This window comes from Epargyreus clarus, unplaced genomic scaffold, assembly GCF_041222505.1.
Source record: "Epargyreus clarus isolate Ecla_fem2 unplaced genomic scaffold, WU_Ecla_fem_2.2 ptg000029l, whole genome shotgun sequence".
Taxonomy (NCBI): Eukaryota; Metazoa; Arthropoda; class Insecta; order Lepidoptera; family Hesperiidae; genus Epargyreus; species Epargyreus clarus.
Genome location: NW_027332235.1, coordinates 4832960 through 4853259, shown reverse-complemented (window position 1 = coordinate 4853259; position 20300 = coordinate 4832960). Strand labels below are relative to the sequence as shown.

The following is a 20300-nucleotide window of genomic DNA, read 5'->3' as shown; positions in this document are numbered from 1 at the left end:
GGCGACCATATTGTCCTCAGGAGTGGCAACATGTCTGTGATCGACTTCAGGTAAAACCCCTGTACTATATAGATACAGACAGGACGGCAACGACCACTTATGCAGCTGGACTGCAACCTCATTTGCCTCAACCTTATAAAAAACGGAACAAAGTACATGGGTACCTACACGTTATTAAGCCTCTCAATAGTTAAGTAGAAGTTCTAAAGAGCTCCTTAAGACCTAAGTTTCATTACAGTAAGCTTCAATGCAAACAGCTAGTTAAGCTGGATCGCAAACAAACGTATTGCGTTTTACTTATATATCTAGTTCAGTGCTACTCAAAGTGGGCGATAATGGCTCTTTGTTGGTGCTATGGCTGCTTACAGGGTCTTTTGTTTATTTATTTATTTATTTATTTTTGCACACAAAGATAATTGATACAAAAGACTTATAAATAAAATTTAGTGCAAAGGTACTGCTTATTCCTAATGAAATATCTTCCAGCAGACCTTTAAAAGAAGATGGGTTAACAATTTGTGGATATGCGTGCACGAGACTGAATGAAAATATGTTATTATTTATTTTAATCATACAATACATACATATAATACCGAATACCGCATAGGATGAAATATAAATAAAAGTACATATATAGATATAATTATATAAAAATAAAGGTATAATACATATTATTATAATACAAATACACAAAAAAAACAATCATATTTTATGATTAACTAATACTCATCTTGCTAAGGAGAAGTAGTGGTCTTTTACTCTTTTTTTAAAAGTAGATATATTGTTAGACTCTCTTATGCTTGGTGGAAGCGAATTCCACAGTCTGACTGCATGAACAGTGAAGGAGTTGAAATAGGAACTGGTTTTATGAGGCGGGAAACGAAGGAGAGATGTTAGGTGTGTTCTACAAGGAGCAATAGAGGGACGTGCATAGGAGAAACGCTCTCGCAGGTAAGTTGGGGATGTTGGGCTCTTAAGGATATTAAATAGCAAACATAAAATTCTAGTGTTTCTGCGAAGGCGGATTGGGAGCCACTTGAGATCCTTGCGAAGATGAGAAACATGGTCATACTTACGAATGCCAAAAATAAATCGAATGCATAGGTTTTACAAGCGCTCAAGTTTGTTTTTTTACAAGCGCTCAAGTTTGTTTAGTAGCTCATCTGTAGCATCCAGATAGCAGGCGTCAGCGTAATCTATGATAGGTTGAATTAGAGTCTGAGCTAGAGTAATTTTAGTTTTCAAGGGCAATACACCTTGGAGGCATTTTATTGAATGAAGGGAATAGTGCACCTTATGACTGACGTCATTGACGTGATCATTCCAAGAGAAAGTGGATTTAATTAAAAGCCTATATATATATATATTATATATATATATAGGCTTTTAATTATATATATATATATATATATATATAAGTATTTATTTATAAATGTATGTATTTTATAATATGTAATGTTATTTTTACATCTTTATATAAGTACACACAGATTCTACCATTCCGCACCCCCTATCCACTCACAGGTCTGCTGGAAGAAATTACTTACAGAAATAAGCAGTGCCTTTGTACATACAATTTCATTATATGTGTTTTTTTTTCTTCCTGTATCTATTTTGTGTCTGCATAAATAATAAATAAATAAAAGCCCGAGATCTTTCACTGTTTCACTATAGGGTATAAGCGAACCATCAACATTTACTGAGGCCAAAGTTGCATAATTTATGAGGCTGCGAGCATGTCTACTACCAATTATAATGGCCTGCGTCTTGAGCGGGTTAACCCGGATACCAAAAGACTTGGACCATTCTACCACACGACATATGTTAGCGTTCATGGTGGTGAGGGCCAAGTCAGATTCTGCCGCATTGAAGTGATGGTATATTTGCAAATCGTCAGCGTAAAGATGATATTTACAAGAAATTACAGAAGTGGTAGAATTGATAAATAATGAGAAGAGTAATGGAGAGAGAACGCCACCCTGAGGCACACCCGCATGCAATTCACATGAATCCGAGAAAGAATTGTCCACACGAACACGTTGCGAGCGGCCCCGAAGATATGAGTCAAACCATGAGATAGTGGTTGAAGAAACATTAATGGATTGGAGAATTCCTAAAAGAATATCAAAGTCTACTGAAGAAAAGGCGTTGCTGAAATCCAGCAAGACTAAAATAGTGAGTTGCCTATCTTCTCCAGCCCACCGTATGTCTTCAGTTACTTTCAAAAGACCTGTAGAAGTACTGTGGTTTTGCCGAAAACCGGATTGTAAAGTGTTGAGAGACTTATTAGCGGATAGAAAGGAAGTTAACTGTGTAAGAACTATGTGCTCAAAGACTTTGTAAAGGTAAGTTAAGATGGAGATAGGTCGAAAATGAGACAGCATAGAAGGAGAAGTAATCTTGAGCAGGGGGATAATGTGAGCCTCTTTCCACACAGTTGCGAAAATGGATAAGGATAGGGATTCGTTAAAAATATGAGTAAGTACAGGGAGAATAGATGGAAGAATAGGTAATATCATCTGTGAGCACAAGTTATCATTACCAACAGAAGTAGAAGAAATAGATAGAACAGATTTTTTTACAGTGTCTTCTGAAAGGGCAAAGAGGCAAAAACAGGGGCATTGTGGTCTTGGCAACTCGGCCAGTGCCGCAAGTGTCTGGGATTTGATATAAGGATCAATTTTAGAAGTATATTGGGAAAAGTACGTATTTAACTCGCTTAAATCAAGATCCCTACACGCAGCACTGGGAGATTTACCAACACCGACGGATTTTAGGAACCTCCAAACATCGGTTGTACTTTTATTAGCGAGTGAATTATGGAAATAGCGTCTTGCAGACGATTGCAACGGTTGCGTAACATTTTATAAGCAGACAGATTATGCTCTGAGGGATGTTTCTTGTACCTCCTTTTCGCTTTATCGCGACGAGCCATTAGTTCTTTAATTTCTGTAGTTATCCATGGAGCAGGCTTACGCTTAACCTTAACACGTCGCAGTGGGGCATGCTTGTCGTACAGGTCAAGGATAACTGTCGTAAAGATGTTCACTTTCCCATCAATGCTACAGTCGCTGTACACCTGGGACCAGTTTAAGTTATTAGCATCATGTCGTAATGCCTCCAGATCCATGCCCTTGTTACGAATTACAAAGAAGAAGAAATTGAGAATTACGCCTCGGAGTACGGATACGGTAAGAGAGATAAACCAAGTCATGATAAGAAAATGAAGCAGCGAGTTGCCCATGACTGACAACATTACTGGGAGATGAGACGATCAGCAGATCTAGAAGCGAAGGAGTACAGTATATATATTATACCTAAAGATAAGATGCTAGAACCCTTTGTTTTTTCTTTATAATATAGGAGCAGACGAGCATGCAGTCCACTTGATGGTGGGTGGCTACTGCCGCCCATGGACTGGCAGTAATCAACCCCAGATAGGATTAGATGTTCCTACCTGAGGTCGAATGCGCTGCTACCCTCTAGGACCAAGCTGGAACGGCTGGGAAAAATATGTCTCCCTTACCACACCTTCAAACCAGAATACAGCAGCTCTTAACACTGATGTTAATAGGTAGAAATAGATGTAGGGGTAGTGCCGCCGGAGGCGAACCACAAAGGGTTCAACCACCTTTCAACCTTTGCGTTCTTCACCTTTGTGTTTAAGTGTCTAATTCATTAGGATTTTGTATAAACTGCCTGAAGTGTGACGATAATTGTTGATTTTACTACCTAGAAACTCGACACAGCTTATACTCGTGTATATGAGTATTATGTTATGCTATGTACCAACCTCGGGCGAATCAATACATTAGTAATGTGACTGGGAACGGGTTTTCTGAGAATGAGAAAGGTCAGATGGGGAGGTCATAATTTTGATGTGTTAAGTACATAATATAGTAGCAATAGTTACGTTGTACTCTATATTTATAAATAGTTTTAGATACATCACTACGGTTCGACTTCCAGCACTAGCTGTCATGTGACAGATAGATTCGCGCGCTTTTTGGTTAAACAATATGGAGGATTCGAAAGTTCATTATAAGTAGGCATCAAAAGTTTAATAGTGGTTGTGGTGTAATAAAGTTATCTAATAATACTCAAACACAAAACTTTTTGTTGGATTATCAATGCATTTTCTTTTATTTTCGTTTGATAGCTATTGACAGGCCTCTCCATCAGTTTATGATATAGCGCCGTCGCTAAATAATATTAAGGTGATTGATATTAAAATGTTTTCATTCGCTTATGTTTGATCGGCCGCACATTTTATGATGGTTCAAATTGAACGCAAAAACAATGGTTTGAGAACAAATCCGTTAAACAAACAAAGAAGTAGGTATATATGGGCGCATGGGTATAATAGCGCCATCTAGTGGCAAGTTTTGTAAATTGTAAGTTTGCAAGTTTATCAATCTATGTCTTTTGGTTCCAAATATTATTATGGTAACTTAATATAATTATTTATATTAAAGTAAATTTTAATATAATTATTTATATTTAAAACAATGTTAAACGTTTTATAATTTAAAACTTAATAATTATAATTTCTTTGCCATCTATAAAATATCCTTGTTGCAATTTACGGATGCAATTTATATGAGACTCAATAAACATGTTATTATATGTAATTTGGATTGTTTCTGAATGTTTTATAATTCTAGAATTCATTTAAAACGTATTGCTAATTTTATATAACTTATTTTGAACATAACTCATTTGCAATAATTCTGTAATAAATATTAAATAATACTGTTTTGATTTTGCCTGTTTATCGTTGATAGATGGTGCTGATCAATAATGCATCCATTTTTATAAGTTAAATTAATATATCAGTAACTTACAAAAGCCTCTTTATGTTAAAAACTTATTTTGCTAATGTTATATCTTATTCAATTGCTTACTGATTTTTATACGTTAGTCTTCTTTAAAAACGTTCATAAAAGATTGTTAATCGTATTATGGCGCCAATGTTCATATTTTTCACAGTGTTTATAAATGATCAATCCTATAACTTAATTTATGCAAAAATGTAAACAAATTAGTTAATGATGTTTTAATGTTTTATATATTGCTAATTATTTTTATTGTATTAATTACTTTCATATGGGTTTTGAACTTACTGTATTTTAAATTAATAAAAGCACTCTTGATTCATATTTTGGTTAAAAACGCCACTTCCTTTTTGGAGAGGATATGATGATTGTAATAAAAAAGGAGGGATTGTAATGGATTATTAAAAACGTAATTCTGGTGAACGGTGGTATTATTTTTAATTCCATAAATAATCAAGTTTTAAGTAAGTTGCATAAGTGTGAAAGATGGATGAGAGCTCGGGAATCCCCGGCACTCCCAGGGGAGCGCCGATATATACATTGTTTTCATATTCGAATATGGCAGCTTTGTTTCCCGCTCTCACATTATAGAAAACGAGCAAGACATAACATATAAAACTGAAAGGTGACGGAACTCTTTGTGATTCCTTCATCGCCACACATATTTTGTGCCTTGTCATATGTGACAACAGTTTTACCGATTTTATGTGTATTGTATATTGACGACCCGCGTGGCGGAGCGGTCACCATGCCGGTCTGACGCCCAGAGGGTCCCGGTTTCGATCCCCGGCCAGACAGATTTCTAAATGATAAATTTAGATTTCTGTTTCTGGGTCTGGGTGTTTGTGTATTTGTCTCTGTGTGTGTCCATAGCACCCACGATGCAGGGAATCCTAGTGTGGGGCTGTGAGTGTAGAAAGCGAAAGCGAGTATGTATGTATGTTCTGGAAGATCGTGGTGGGGGACACTTTTACGGAATTACAACTTAGTGCTGAGGTGTAGCAACACTTTTATGACTGAGATTGGTCTGTAAATGTCTAGGAATTATAGGCGTACATGGGCAGTTATCACTTAACATCCAATGAATTGCATGCTCGCTCTTAATTCCTTAATAGACAAAGAAAAATAAAAAGCCGCCATTTTGGAATGCAATCTTTTTTGGAACACGTGATATATTCGTTTTATAATTTAACATTCATGACGTTCTTGCACATAAAAATATAATTTATGATACAGGGCTCAACAATATTATTTTTAAAAATTTTTCACAGAGATGATTGATGGCTAAATGTCTAGTGGAATATTATATGTGAAGTGTCATAATCTCGTTGGTTAAGTGGCAAATGTTTAATGCTTGTTTTAGTAGCGAATAAGTTTATTACTTATAAGAAATAAAAAGTATTTTTTGTTATGATTCATAGATATGTAGCGCCGTTGTGGGGTTGTTTGAAGTGTGTAGTGAATGAGAGCCCCGCAAGGCATTAACTCCGCAGCTGTGGGTAATATTATGGATTTTATGCTCCGTAGCTACTTTATTCTTGCAATAAAATTAATAACCAATAAGTACAATTAATAAACCTTATATACATTACTAATTACATTACATTACGTTAATCAAACTTATATTGCATTTGATACCATAATATGGAAGGGCATAGAAAATTAATGATCATAACATCCAAATCAAACGTACAGTTAGCTCCAAAAGTAAATGAACATATTAAGGTTTCAAAAATACCTACACACCCAAACGTTCGTAAGCAGCTGAACACAACTAGCACCATAATTAGATGAACATCGTGAAATTTCAAAAGTAGATGGACACTACAGTGACAAAAGTAGCTGAACAATGATATATCATATTAGTGACGTTAGCGGGACCAGAACAGGGCTACGATATCCCCTGCCTGTCGTAAGAGGTGACTAAAAGGGGGCTTCCGGGGTTGCGGGCGCCAAGAGCGGGAGCTCAAACCGCCCGGCCAGCAACCCCGGAATGGACGGCGGTATGTGTACTCGCATATCGTCGTGAACACCAGATGGTGTGGTGAGTTCCAAGCTCACCTGGGCGGAGCCCGACGGGGCAATGCGCCAAGTGGACTCTGGTTGCGTTCAATTAGAGATCCCGGAGTCCTCTGCGCGGCGCCGAGGACGGTGTTTAGCCACTTTTGACGCATTACTGTTCATCTAATTATTATGATGCTAGGGATGTTTAGCTGCTTATGAACGTTTTGCTGTATTGGTATATGTATTTGGAATTTTGATTTGTTCATCTACTAATGAAGCTGATTGCATATATAAGTATACATTTCAGCTTAATCAATTAGGGTTAACTAGTTTAAATTCAGTTGCAAGATTTCACCCTCATACACTAACGAACTAACAAGGCAAGTCAAATAAAACTTGTAATAAGAAGTGTATAAGATTTGAAGGTGGTAGAACCCTTTGTGGTTCGACTCCGGCGGCACCACCGCCACACTTATTTCTACCTAATAACAGCAGTGTTAGGCGCTGCTGTGTTCCGGTTTGAAGGGTGTGGTAAGGGAGACATACTTTTCCGAGGCGTCCGAGACTTACCATCAGGTGGACTGCATGCTCGTCTGCTACGCCTATATTATAAAAAATAAAAATAAAAAAGATGTTCCAATTTACTTTAAAGAGTGCGATCGCGTCTCTTCATATTTAATCTGATATTTAATTAGTTTTGAATGTGATTAAAAGGTAGCTACTATTCCTTAAATTAAACCTTATTTCGGCAAAGGCAATGAACGGGGGTTATCCATATCTTTATTAGGTCGCATTTCGAAAGCATAACCCTTTTGCGTCAAATTCCCTAAAATAGCGAGGGATATTAGCTTCCTAGTGATTTAATATAAATCCATGTCAATGAACTTTTTGGGTTCAAAAATAATTAATGATGTCGCTGACATTATTGGGGGCATTCCTCGCATTGGTTCGTTTAATAAGGGTTTCAGAAATGTTAGGAATCTGTTTTTTTTAATTATTTTATGTAGGAAACGACCATGTCGTCCACTTAATAAGGTCACTGCCGCTCATGGACATCTGACATCCCCAAATTTAATTAGAACGCTTAGCAAAATATGAGATTGGCCGCTGATACGTTGTTACATCTGAGGGCAATTGGAATGCTTTCTGTCTCTCCCTTACAAACCAGAACATAGCAGTGCTTAACACTGTTATTATGGGGGTAGAAATAGGTATAACGCTTGTGATTTGTGGTAACCATGAAGGATTTTGCTATGTTTAAGGGATCATTATGAGCGTAAAAACACTATTTACGAGTATTATGATTTCTTATTTAGATTTAGGTCGTAAGCCGTATTATTCCAAATTACTCCTAAAGATTCTGCCCAAATACGCAATTACTAAATACAAATAAGGGAAAATAAATAAATTGCCTCTTGATAACGAATATTTGTTACGTTAATAATTACGGGTATTTGCTCGAAAAGCGAGTATTTTGATGGTACGAGTACATGTAAACATATTTGTGCCGAATGTTTGTCGATAAAAATAACCAGCTATAAAATTGGTGCGTTTGTTCAGCTGTAGTTCACACCACTGTTTCCATAAACAAAGATTACTTTTATTATTTTACGAGAGGAATCATGTATTATACATATTGTAGTAGGTATCAGGAGTTGATTTGGTTTTCTATATGAAACTGTAGTGGCATGAAATGAGCATGTATACCATCTGATGGTAAGTCGCCACTCTAAATTGAAAGGTGGTAGAGCCAGTATAGTTTTATCGGAAAAGAACCAATCTAGGGACTTCACACAGATTTTACAACCTGTTTTGAGAACTCTCAGGCGTGTTGGTTTCCTCACAAGGTTTTTCCTTCACCATGAAGTGAAATGAAAATATTTTCTTAATATGCATATTATTCCTAAAAATCAGACATGCGTGCTTCGGATTCCAACGTCGAACCCCAGATTGAAGGGCTAAGTTTCAAACCACTAGGCTAGGTTTTAAAAACACTTACCAAAACCATATTTACTTCGAACAATAACAAGATTATATCAATAGAAAACAATAATACTGGACAGAGTATTACTCGAATGATATAATATCAATTTCATGTTTACATATAAATAAACAGAACGAAGATAAAATAAAGGATCCTCTAGGAGGAAAAACAGGGACAAAAACACTTATTCGTGTATTACATGTCTACAAATGTGTATAAAGAACTTTCGTTTACTGTTTAGCGTACAAATATCGTAGAAGGAGGAAAAATATAGAGTAACCAATTCCTATAAACTTCTTTGGGACACCAAACCTTACGTGTCGGGAAATCCCGTTATCCCGTCGCTTATTTACGTGACAGTCGTCATTCGTCTTATGATAAGGCTGGGTTAACACAGTGATGATATGTCGTATACGATTTGAAACTGGTTGACACTGATTTTTTTATTTATATTAAACAATTGACTACAGTATTCATAACGCTCATCAATTGTACTTACTATTTACTTTTTTATTGATATCGAAGACGACTATTCCTCCTAAAAAGTGTGGCATCGCCTTGTGTGGCAGTGTAATTCAATGCGCCACTTTTTGCATTTAGCATGCCTGCAAAGCTCAAAGATGGTAAGTGGGCCACGTACCATCTGGCCACCTATCATCAAGACGACTATGACTTACTTATACTTCAAGTATCGACTTCAAGTGAGAGACTTCAAGTAGAAAAACTGTTCTACATTTTTTATAATACAGGAGTAGCAGGCGAGCATGCAGTCTACTGGATTGTAAGTGGCTACTGACGCCCATGGGCATCTGTAATGAACCTCAGATAAGATTAGACTCCTACCAGATGTCGGCCATAGATGCGCCGCCAACCCTGAGGGCTAAGCTGGAATGCCTAGGAAAAGTACGCAAATTACATACTTTCATTATTTATTAAGATTTGCACTACACAAAATTATGCGATAAAATTATTTACATGTCAACCCAGCTTAAGCGTTTCCGATATATCGACGAGACTTTTGCTTACGACGGTCTGAAAAAAACTTTACTTCATATTGACTGAAAAAGACGTCATTTACATCCATTTGAATGAGCATAGGGACAAAGATCCTAAGATACTGGTTTTCTGAGATGACGGAAAATGACGGTCCCGAAACGGTATGGCCGTTTGAATCTTCGATATCTTAGGACAGCTGTGCTGTTACATAGAGGACGTAAAAAGACGTCTTATCAATAAATAGATATGTCATAGATAAATGATGTGTACAAGAGGAAGATGCTCGTGTTTTTTTAGGAAACAGAGCACAAAGGAACATGTCATAGTGAGAAATGGACGACTTTGATTTATCTTTCTTAGTTTATTTGGAAGATGATCTTCAAAATATATTTAGAAAATGTTATAGTTTCTAAAAAAAGGTCTTTAAAAACGATGTTTAGTTTCTACAGACAACTTTTCTTTTGAAGAACCCATTCCACATTACACAGGTTTAAAACCGACATTTATTTTCGAGTTGAATCATAAGTTTCATTTTATTTTATCTTTATATTATTGTTTCTCTGTGGATGTCCTGTTGACTTCAAGATCGGGTTGACAAGAGTGTCGTGGGACCGCAAATGGCTACGACTCACATCTTCCCGAAAAGCTTCTGTAATTTCGCTTGTAATTTTGCATATATCGGAAAATACGAGATAAAAGGAAAATTCTGATATTCGTGCTCGATCCACCAGTAGATTTACGACTCGCGTGGCGGAGCGGTCACCATACGGTATCACATACAGAGGGTTCCAGGTTCGATCGGCAGTGTCCCTGTAGTCTCGGGACTAGAATAGGGCTACGGTATCCCCTGCCTGTCGTAAGAGGCGACTAAAAGGGGGCTTCTGGGGTTGCGGGCGGCAAGAGTGGGAGCTCGAACCGTCCAGCAAGTAACCCCGCGAAGGACGACGGTGTGTGTGGCCGCATACTGTTGTAAACACTAGGTGTGTGAGAATCGTCAAATGCTCACTCAGGGAAGAGCCCGATTGGGGCATCGCGCTCGGAGGACTCCGGTTGTGTTCCATCGGAGATCCCGGAGTTCTCCACCAAGCGCCGAGGACGGCCACCGGGAGAGTTTTAGTGCGGTAAAAATCCCACATAACCCGGCGTCGCTCCCACGTCGTCGGGTACCTTTTGAAGGTTTCCCCCTCGCAAACAAAAAAAAAAAAGGTTCGATCGGCAGACTGATATTTAAATTATGAATGTAAATTACTATTGTGGGTCTGGTATTTGTCTTTGTGTGTGTCCATAACATCCACGAATGTCGAAGTGAAAACGTTAATGTACCCGGAAATATAGCTTATTTACCTAGTTACCTAAGTAGGTATTTATTAGTGTATCTTATTTTTTATTAAAACAACGAAAAACACAAGCCTGTGTAATATGAAGGTTAAAATGGAGATATTTTGAAACCACAAGCGACTTGAACACCATAAACCCTTTTCTTCCCAAGAGTTGAATACATGTGTACAAGTCTCTTCCCATCAAAGCCTCTCCCTAAGTGATTGCTAGTCTTAACACACATTTGAAACTCCAAGAAAACAAACATTTATACTTCCTGCGACATTTTCAACGATATTTCCTCGCCATTTAAAGCAAGCACTAATTAATTTTCCTCTGAAATTAGAACGCGTTGTACTTAAGGCTTAAATGCTCGTAATTCTACAGATTAGTGCACAAAGACATCTTAGCTGTAACAGCTTACGAAGGTGTTTTATTACTTACAATTGAATACAGGTAATCCGTTGCCTTTTATGAAAATGAATCAGGTTTCTCTTTTACATAATCTGAAACAGCTTCGTTGTACAATCGAAATAATCTACCACTGAGTGATTAAGAGGTTTACATTTTCGAAGTTCAAAGTAAAGTTATATACAATATACATATAGCTATCATTAATTATTTTAATGTGTGGATACAATTATCATGGTCACTGGTTACCGAGTTGTATACATTTCGTCAACCGAAAGTTTCAGGCGGGGTACCCATCTGTTGTTTCGTCTCTGTGGTCCGAATATGACTGGAATTTAAAGTTTTAATGCCTAGTTTCTATCTGAAGGCTAACTTAATTCTAGCGTTCGCTAGAATAACTTGCAAATTGCTTATTATATTTCCCTTTTAAAGGTATTTTATAAAGGTACTCTTCGTGGTTCGACTTTGAATACGCCACAGTCATACCTATTTGTGCTTTGTAGCAGTAATGTTTGTTATACACTGCAGTGTTACTGTTTGAAAGGTGAGCATCTTATGTGGGGTTGATTACAGATGTCCATGGGCGGCAGTAGACACTTACCATCAGGTAGACTTGCTTGCTTGCTCGTTCTACTGCAACTATAAAAATAAATACATTTTGGTGTTCTGTAGAATACTTTATTTTAGGAAAATGAGGGCTTTAATAAAAGAATATCTATATTAGTCAGAACAGTAGAATAGCCTGATATATTAATTTAGCACATTATACTTATAACTTTACTCTGAAAGTTACTAGTCAGAATTGGCTCGTAAAAACTTAAGACGAACATAAATCCTTATCAGTCGTAATCTTAAAAGGGTAATCTTAAGGTTTAAGGGCCATAACAGACAAGCTACTTTTAGCGACAATGAAGATACTTTTCGGAAGCTAGACTTTACCAACAAATGCTACACCCCGCATGATTTAAGTGCTGGTCACAGTCACTTCTGGACATCCCATGCAGCAACTGAATCCGAGAACAAGCACACCACTACAAGCCGCCTGCGTCGGCCGGTACATTTTTTTAAAGAAAATAGGAAAATTGTTTTCTTGAATTACATTTTGTTCTAATCAACAATGAAGATCGTATTGACAACATCGCAACCACGTAAGCATTGGCGATACCTATCTATGTTTTTGTAGCTTGTAGAAATTTTATCGCTGCTGTGTTGTTTGTAGTATGTGTGAATAGACTGAAGGTCATTGCCTTTCAAATCATTATTGAGTGAAACGTTCCATCCAGTTATAACAATAGCACCCTTGGGTCATACACAAAACGGGACCAAAAAATTCTTGAAATAAAAAAGTGTTTGATTTCTTCAAAATCAGTCTCATTTATTTTTTATAAATCAACATAATATAGAAAAAGATTCAAAACAGATCGTTTTTTGTTTATAGACAAGATATTCGACATTTTATTTTTTTGAGGACCACAGAAAAGACACAATTCTACAGAAAAGTAGAAAGTATCAATACCTATCTTAATATATTTGGCTGTTATCATTCATAATGATTGTATTACTTAACGATATCGTTGATTACAACATAACAAAATTGTCTAACATATTCGAAAATGCAACAGTATTAGAAACTTATAAAAATAACAAAAAATATAGCTTCTTAAAAAATAATGCTTACTAAGTAATCTTTGTATACCTTTGTATTTTTATATTATAAGTAATAGTGTTTCACATTCATAACGAAACTCAAAAGATTTATTCATAAAATGAATTGTTATATAATAATAATTAATGTAATGACAACGCAATGACATTATTATAATAACAAAAAATATTAGTCTTTTAAAATAATAAGAAAAAATCAAATATTATGTTTTAGAACTTATTAAAATATGTTTTCATCGTCACTTTCATCGCTAAGAGCAAAAAACATTGATTTCACTTTCGGCTTCTTATGTGGCGTAATTGACTCATCGGAAGAGTAACTGTCTAAAATAATCCGTTTTCTTGGAGTAGGTGGCTGAGACGCTCCATCCTCTGAAACATATGGTGACGGTGTGTGTTCTGTTCCTAGTCCAGAAACAGTAGATGCCGATTCTGTTCTATGCGACGAAGACGGGCTAGGCAGAATGTCTTGTAATGATGCACTTGAATTAGCTTCTGATGAGACATCTGAAGAATCTGATATATACGCAATCCGAATTTGACCAATCTCGAAATGTGGACAGTTGATGTTAGCTACGCATGAAATACAGCTTAGTCTTCTAACGTGAAGAACGTTAGGATCCATTGAGCTCCATGCGAGCTGATGAATTTGAAATGTCCCTTTGAACGGACGACATGTGCTTGCATCTGCTATCCTTTGTATTTTAGGAATCTGGGCTTCTTCTATTTGTATTATATCTATTCCTTTACAATTATCTTTCAAGCAACTAATAAAATTGTCAATGTTAGACACATCCCTCCCATGCGCAACAGCTGTATCACAAATACGTTTCACACAACCTCCTACACCATCAGGCGCGCCTTTTCCGTGACCCACCTCACTGAAATGCCATACGATGGACTCCACATCAGCAATTTTACTTAAGTAATTTACCAGCATGTAGAACATGGTCTTGTTTCGATATTGCGTAGTAGGTCCATCGCTTAGAATGTGTAATGTTTTTAAATGTGGAGAGAGTTGTTTAATTTTTTCTACAACAGGGGTCAAATGTGCGCATATAAGTACAGGATCATGTCTTAAATTTGTAGAGACGGAACAGATAGAAGTAGTTTTAACAAAATTGTGCGAGGCCTCATAGTCGATAGAGTAGTAGACGCATGTGTGTAAAGAAAGCTGCGATTTTGACCCACCAAAATGAGCTGATTGAATTTCTGATTCATACTTACAACAATAATTTTCCGAGAAGTCGATATGTAGTAAACCTTCTGCTGGTGTAAGATTTTGTTTTATAGATCTTATGACTTTATGTTGATTAACAATATTTGCAAGATGTTGCATAAATTTAGGTAAGTCTGATTTTAAAATGTTCACCAATCTTTGCCGAGTTGTCTTCACACTTTCTTTAATTGTCTTTTTACAAAGTTTTTCTGTGCCTTTAATAACCACTGCAAATGTCTTCGTTACCCATCTTTGATAAATTATTGTGTCAGTCTCGTTAATGACATTAAAATTTGGCAACTTTCGTTTACAATCTTCGCATTTCCGCTCTAAGCAGCGTGTATTAAGAGTACAGCAGATGGACTTAGCTAGCTCGGTTGCGGTACGATATGTTGTTATTTTAGCTTGATGCAATACACTTACAATAAAATCTATGTTAGTATGCACAGAGCATAAGCAAGTGTTTCTCGATACTGCTTTTGGGAATATCACCCAAAAAGGGCGATATCGACGGAACGTTTCATAAGAAATACTGGACCCAGTTGTACAGTTAAACTTTTTGTGAAGATTAAGCAGAGTATCATTTAAAAGACGAATTTGCTTTTTATTTTTTTTCCGCGTGATGGTTTCTTTTATTCCGGCTGTTAATCGACTATTTTCGTCATCAATAAAAAAATTACATATTTTTTGTTTAAGGCTAATCTTAGTACTTTTGTCTTCTATTATGTTATTTTTCTTGAGCCTCGATAACCTCATTCTGTAACTTGCCAGGCGTCGTTCTAATAACTTTAATCTCTTAAATAAGCTCTCATTCTGAGCCTTAAGCTGTCGTTGGTTCCGTTGACGTATGGTTTTGCCTACGATGATTCTAGAAAATGACGCCGGAGATGCGCAAGTAGAAGTAGGTGGTGTGTTTTCATCTAAAATATCCATCGTACGTTTTCTTATCTTTTCCTTTTCGCGTCTTAACTTTGCTTTTTCACGCCACATTTTTCGTAATTGTCTCTGATGTCTGGGTGTAAAATCTTTAATTGTCTTTAATAAACCGTCTTGTTTCTTACGATGATATCTTTCTCTATCCTTTTTGCGTCTTTCTTCTATAGAAATAGCGTCCATTTTAGCTCTAGCTCTTCGCATACTCATTTTCTTCTGTTCGCGTCTTCTTTTTTTCTTATCTTCATCGCTGAGTTGTACCTTAGGTCTACTTGAACGAGGCATTCTAACTGCAACAAGCCATACCAAGCAAGCTAAATAATTTTGTTATTCAAGCTACTAACTTCCATGGATTTTTTTTGAAAAAATCTGGTAAATTCCTTCAAACACATCTTTCACCTTTACGAGTTAGTTTACGGACAAAATTAGATTTTAATCTATTGACCAAAAATTTTAGGTTACGGTAACATGCATGTGCTTAAACAATAAATGATAAGAATTCACAAAGCATCTTTTTTGGGTTAGTAAAAACCAAAAACAATTAAAAATCTTAATAATAGTATTTTATGTGGACATATTACTTTCCTGTGGACATCCAAGGTAACAGAAAAGATGTCCACAGAAAAGATATACCAACCCAAAGTCAAGATTACTCTTTAGTATACACGGTTACAAAGCTGGCAAACGAGATTTCAAAAACTCTCCCTAAAACGCGTTCTGGCCGTATAATCACAGATATAATAAACGTGTACTTACCAAAACACACTTGGAACAGAAAAGTATCGCTGATCTTTTACAAAATGACGAGTATATACTAATTTACACTACTGGAATACAATATTTAACGTCCATCTTGCGTAACAGGCGCCGGAGAATGACAGCTGTCTAATGTTGCCCACGTAAAAAATATTTCTGTTACGGTAGGTTTGGTAGGAATTTTAAACGTATTAATTTTTTGGACCACAGAAAAGTTGCAAATACCTGTAACGGTTTGTTTATTTGAAATTGTGGAAGAAAGTCACAAGGATGTTATTGAAATTATCGAATAAAAATTGTCTTAAGTATATTCTACGTTGATATTGTGAGTATTTAAAACGATAACTGAATAGTAAAATAAAATATACATGCTTAAATCTACCGACTACGAATCTGAACAGTCCACAGAAGGGGACAAAATTAGGTATATTATTTTTTTTCTTTTCTACCATTTAATATTTTTTATGTATGAATCATTTATTTATTACTAAGCAGTTTGCATAATAAAATTAAAATAAAAAATGTTTGTGTTTACTTTTATTAATAATGTTATCTTAGCATAACACTCAAATGTGTATGACCCCCTTATCAAGCGCAACTGCCAGGCTCTCCCGGAATATCCATACTTTTCCGATTCTAATATAAATTAATGAGAATTGTGAAGTTCGCTTGAATATTAACATTTATTTTACTGAGGGTATTGGGTGGATTAGATGGTAGATATTATGATGATATAGTGTTATTGTACAAGTAGCGAACTAGCTTTAAACTTGATGATAATTGGTAAGTGGATATCTGTAATCAACCCCAGATAGGCTTAACGGTTGGCCATAGCGTTTTTACCTCTTAAGAGTATGTTGGATGGGCTCAGATAAGTATCTCTCCCCTGTCACATCCCTCACAGTGGACAGTAAGGCTTAAAACTTATGTTATTATGCAGAAATTGGGGTACCGATAGAACCACACTATTACCTTTTTTTTTCGAGGGGGAAACCTTCAACGGGACGACGTGGGAGCGACGGCGGGTTATGTGGGATTTTTACCGCACTAAAACCCCCCCGGTGGCCGTCCTCAACGTTTGTTGGAGAACTCCGGGATCTCCAACGGAACACAACCGGAGCCCTCCAAGCGCGATGCCCAGAGAGTTCTATTACCTACAGCAAAATATAGCATTCGGAAAAAGGCAAAACTATCGGACTGACAATGTTTCTACAATACTGATGGTCAGTGCTTTAGTTTTAGACCTTTTGAAACGTATAAATATCTATTGTACTATATCACATAATTATAAGTCATCTATATCATACTCGTCGGCTAAGACTGTTTTCAGTTTTTATACTCGAACAGGAATAAAAAAATTTAGCCTTTTCTAACGTTGTCTCATTTATTAATACGTATTGATAAATCCGGATTATCTTTTTCGTTTTATCATTATCAAGTGCCCTTAAGAACTCGAAGGTTCCACGTACAAGGCTTCAATGCAATATTATTTTCCGCAAGAGAATAATAACTTTATTACGAGAGCGTCAGGTATATTTTCTATTAAACGATTTGAACCAATAAAATGTTATCTACAATAAGCTTTATCGATTGTTCGATAATATTAAAAAGGTTGTTCAAATTTTCATTAGTTAAAATTTAATTATTATTGTAATTAAGTTAGATTACTTTTTAGCAATAACAATTGGCGAATCTTTTTTATTAGCAGAAATTAATCAAAGTTCTTATCATTTTATGAAAGTTAGGGAGAATTTCTTATAGTTTTTATCTACTGCTTTCTTCTAAATACACTTATAAAGGGTGAAAGGGTACGTTACAATGCCCCAAAAATAAGTTTTTAAATCTGCCTGTTTGTATGTACCTACTTATGTATGGGTTAATTTGGATTTATCCACTGATTCAACCGACTTATTCGATACTTACAGAATGTTTATCACAGTACCTATACAAAGACAAAAGAAATTATAGTATTGCCCAAGTCATTAATTTGTAATATGTATGAGAACCAGTGGCAGACTAAGGTCATCGGAGTCCCGGGGCACAGAGTTGAATGGAGGCCCCCGAGTGTAAAAAGTTGATTTGATCTTACAAAATTGCTAATGAGACCATAGACTTATTTGCTGAAAAATACGTATAGTTACGGTGACCTCTTTTCGCTGATCTATCGGCATTTCACTTACCACACACTTCAAATCAGAACACAGCAGCACTTAACACTGCTGTTATGAGATAGAAATAGTTGTGGCGGTAGTGCCGCCGTAGTCGAACCACAAAAGGTTCTACCACCTTCGAATTAATAGGCTTTTGTCTGATTATTGTTAATAACAAAGATCATTAAAAATTATAAGTAAATGCCCCTTGTTTGTATTACTTATATACATTAGTTTCTGAGCGGAGACATTTCTGTTTAGATAAGGTCGAGGCTTACAAACAAAGCGCTTTATATCCAAAAAGGTTCGGTAGTTAAGAGTGAACGGCAAATATCTGAAGCGATAAACACGTAGTTTGTACATAAAATTTCCGTAGCAATAACGCTGAAGAATATTTTATTTCGTCGTTTATAAATGACTAGCTGACCCGGCAAACTTTGTACCGCCTCAAAATCTATTTATCAAATATATTTCATATAAAATATAGCCTATGTTACTCGTAGATAATGTAGCTTTCGAATGGTGAAAGAATTTTTAAAATCGGTCCAGTAGTTTTTGAGCCTATTCATTACAACCAAACAAACAAACCAAGTTTTCGTCTTTATAATATTAGTGTAGATAGTGTAGATAACGAGTTAGTCAACCTAGATTATTTTACAAGATTAGGCAAGCACGTTCTTACATTCCATCTGATCGTAAGTAGTCTCTGCTGCCCATCGCATCTGACTAATTTCATATACCTATCTATGCATTTTCACGAAGGACGAAAAGAGGGAGGAATGACGCGCGGCCATCATAGCGAAGATTTTATTCATATAACAGGATAGTTGCCCCATATGTAAGTCAGTCTGTATTCTGTATCGACTCTACAGAAATGCGGAACTGCTTCACCCTATAAATAAATGTTGCGGTGATCTTATCTCCCAGGACGAATCCCAGATTTCAATAGATCGTATCAGATACGTTTGAATGAATATAAAAGTAAATGATCAAATCATCAAATCAAAAATTCAACCCATCAAAAATTTACACACAATTCATGTATATTTCATCAATATTTGCGTACGCACAAACAAGCTTTTGTATAGGAAGTTATGCAACACGGTACAGTGGTTAAATTTGGCTATTCGAATGCTTTCATGCATGCGGTTCATTCTTCCGTTCGTTTGGCCAACTAGTACGCATACGATACTACGAGTATTATGAATAATAGTGGGTATGAATAACGAATCCTTACTAATCCTTACTAATATTATAAATCCGAAAGTAACTCTGTCTGTCTGTCTGGTTGTCTCTTCTTCACGCCCAAACCACTGACCCGATTTTAATGAAATTTTGTACAAAGATAGTCTGAGACCCGAAAAAGGACATAGGATAGTTTTTATCCTGGAAATCCCACGGGAACTAGGGATGGCGATCTAAGATCGATTAATCGGAGAATCGATCTTTTGGACCCAGAACATCGATTACTAATATGGATTATTTAAATCGATATTAGTAAGGATTGAATCGTAAACTATGCATTTGATCAAGTGATGATCTTTAGCAAAGTTGAAGGTACGAATTTTCAGTTTTATGTATGTTAGTATGTTATATTATTTTCTTTTAAACGCGGGCGAAAACTAGTTTATTATAATTACTAAGTAATTACTACTGATTGTAGCGATAGCCTTGTAACTCCAAACGTGGCCCTCAATCGGGGGGTTCGAGGTTCAAATCCTAGGCACGCACCGCTGAGTCATGTGGACAACTTGCACGTATGCTACTTGAATCTCATAAAACATGAAATCTATTTGTGTTGTCTAAATCTACGGGAGTCGCAAATTACGAGTTACATTTCGTGTCATTATATTACAGTTTCAAAGCTAGACGTTACTGAAATCCGGTAAGATAATCAGCATGTTTATTTTTTTGGTTATGTTTCGGTATCATTATCCCATTCACTGTTTGGGTGATGGGTTCATGAATAGGGTGTTTTTCGTCGCTCGAAGTTACGTCCGCACGCGCGTCTCATACGCACACATGAATTA

The 20300-nt window shown here is 36.2% G+C and overlaps 2 protein-coding genes across 2 annotated transcripts in view; both read right to left on the bottom strand.

Moving 5' to 3' along the window:
• Positions 1-20300, bottom strand: part of NGR-A25 (neuropeptide receptor A25) — a 145533-nt gene that overhangs the window by 24266 nt on the left and 100967 nt on the right. The gene's annotated exons all lie outside the window — the stretch shown is intronic.
• LOC140754430 (uncharacterized) lies at positions 12986-16229 on the bottom strand. Its single transcript, XM_073089436.1, has 2 exons — positions 16121-16229; positions 12986-15654 (listed from the first exon to the last, which is right to left on the bottom strand). The coding sequence occupies exon 2, from the start codon at positions 15647-15649 to the stop codon at positions 13433-13435; it is 2217 nt and encodes a 738-aa protein (XP_072945537.1). The 5' UTR covers positions 15650-15654; positions 16121-16229; the 3' UTR covers positions 12986-13432.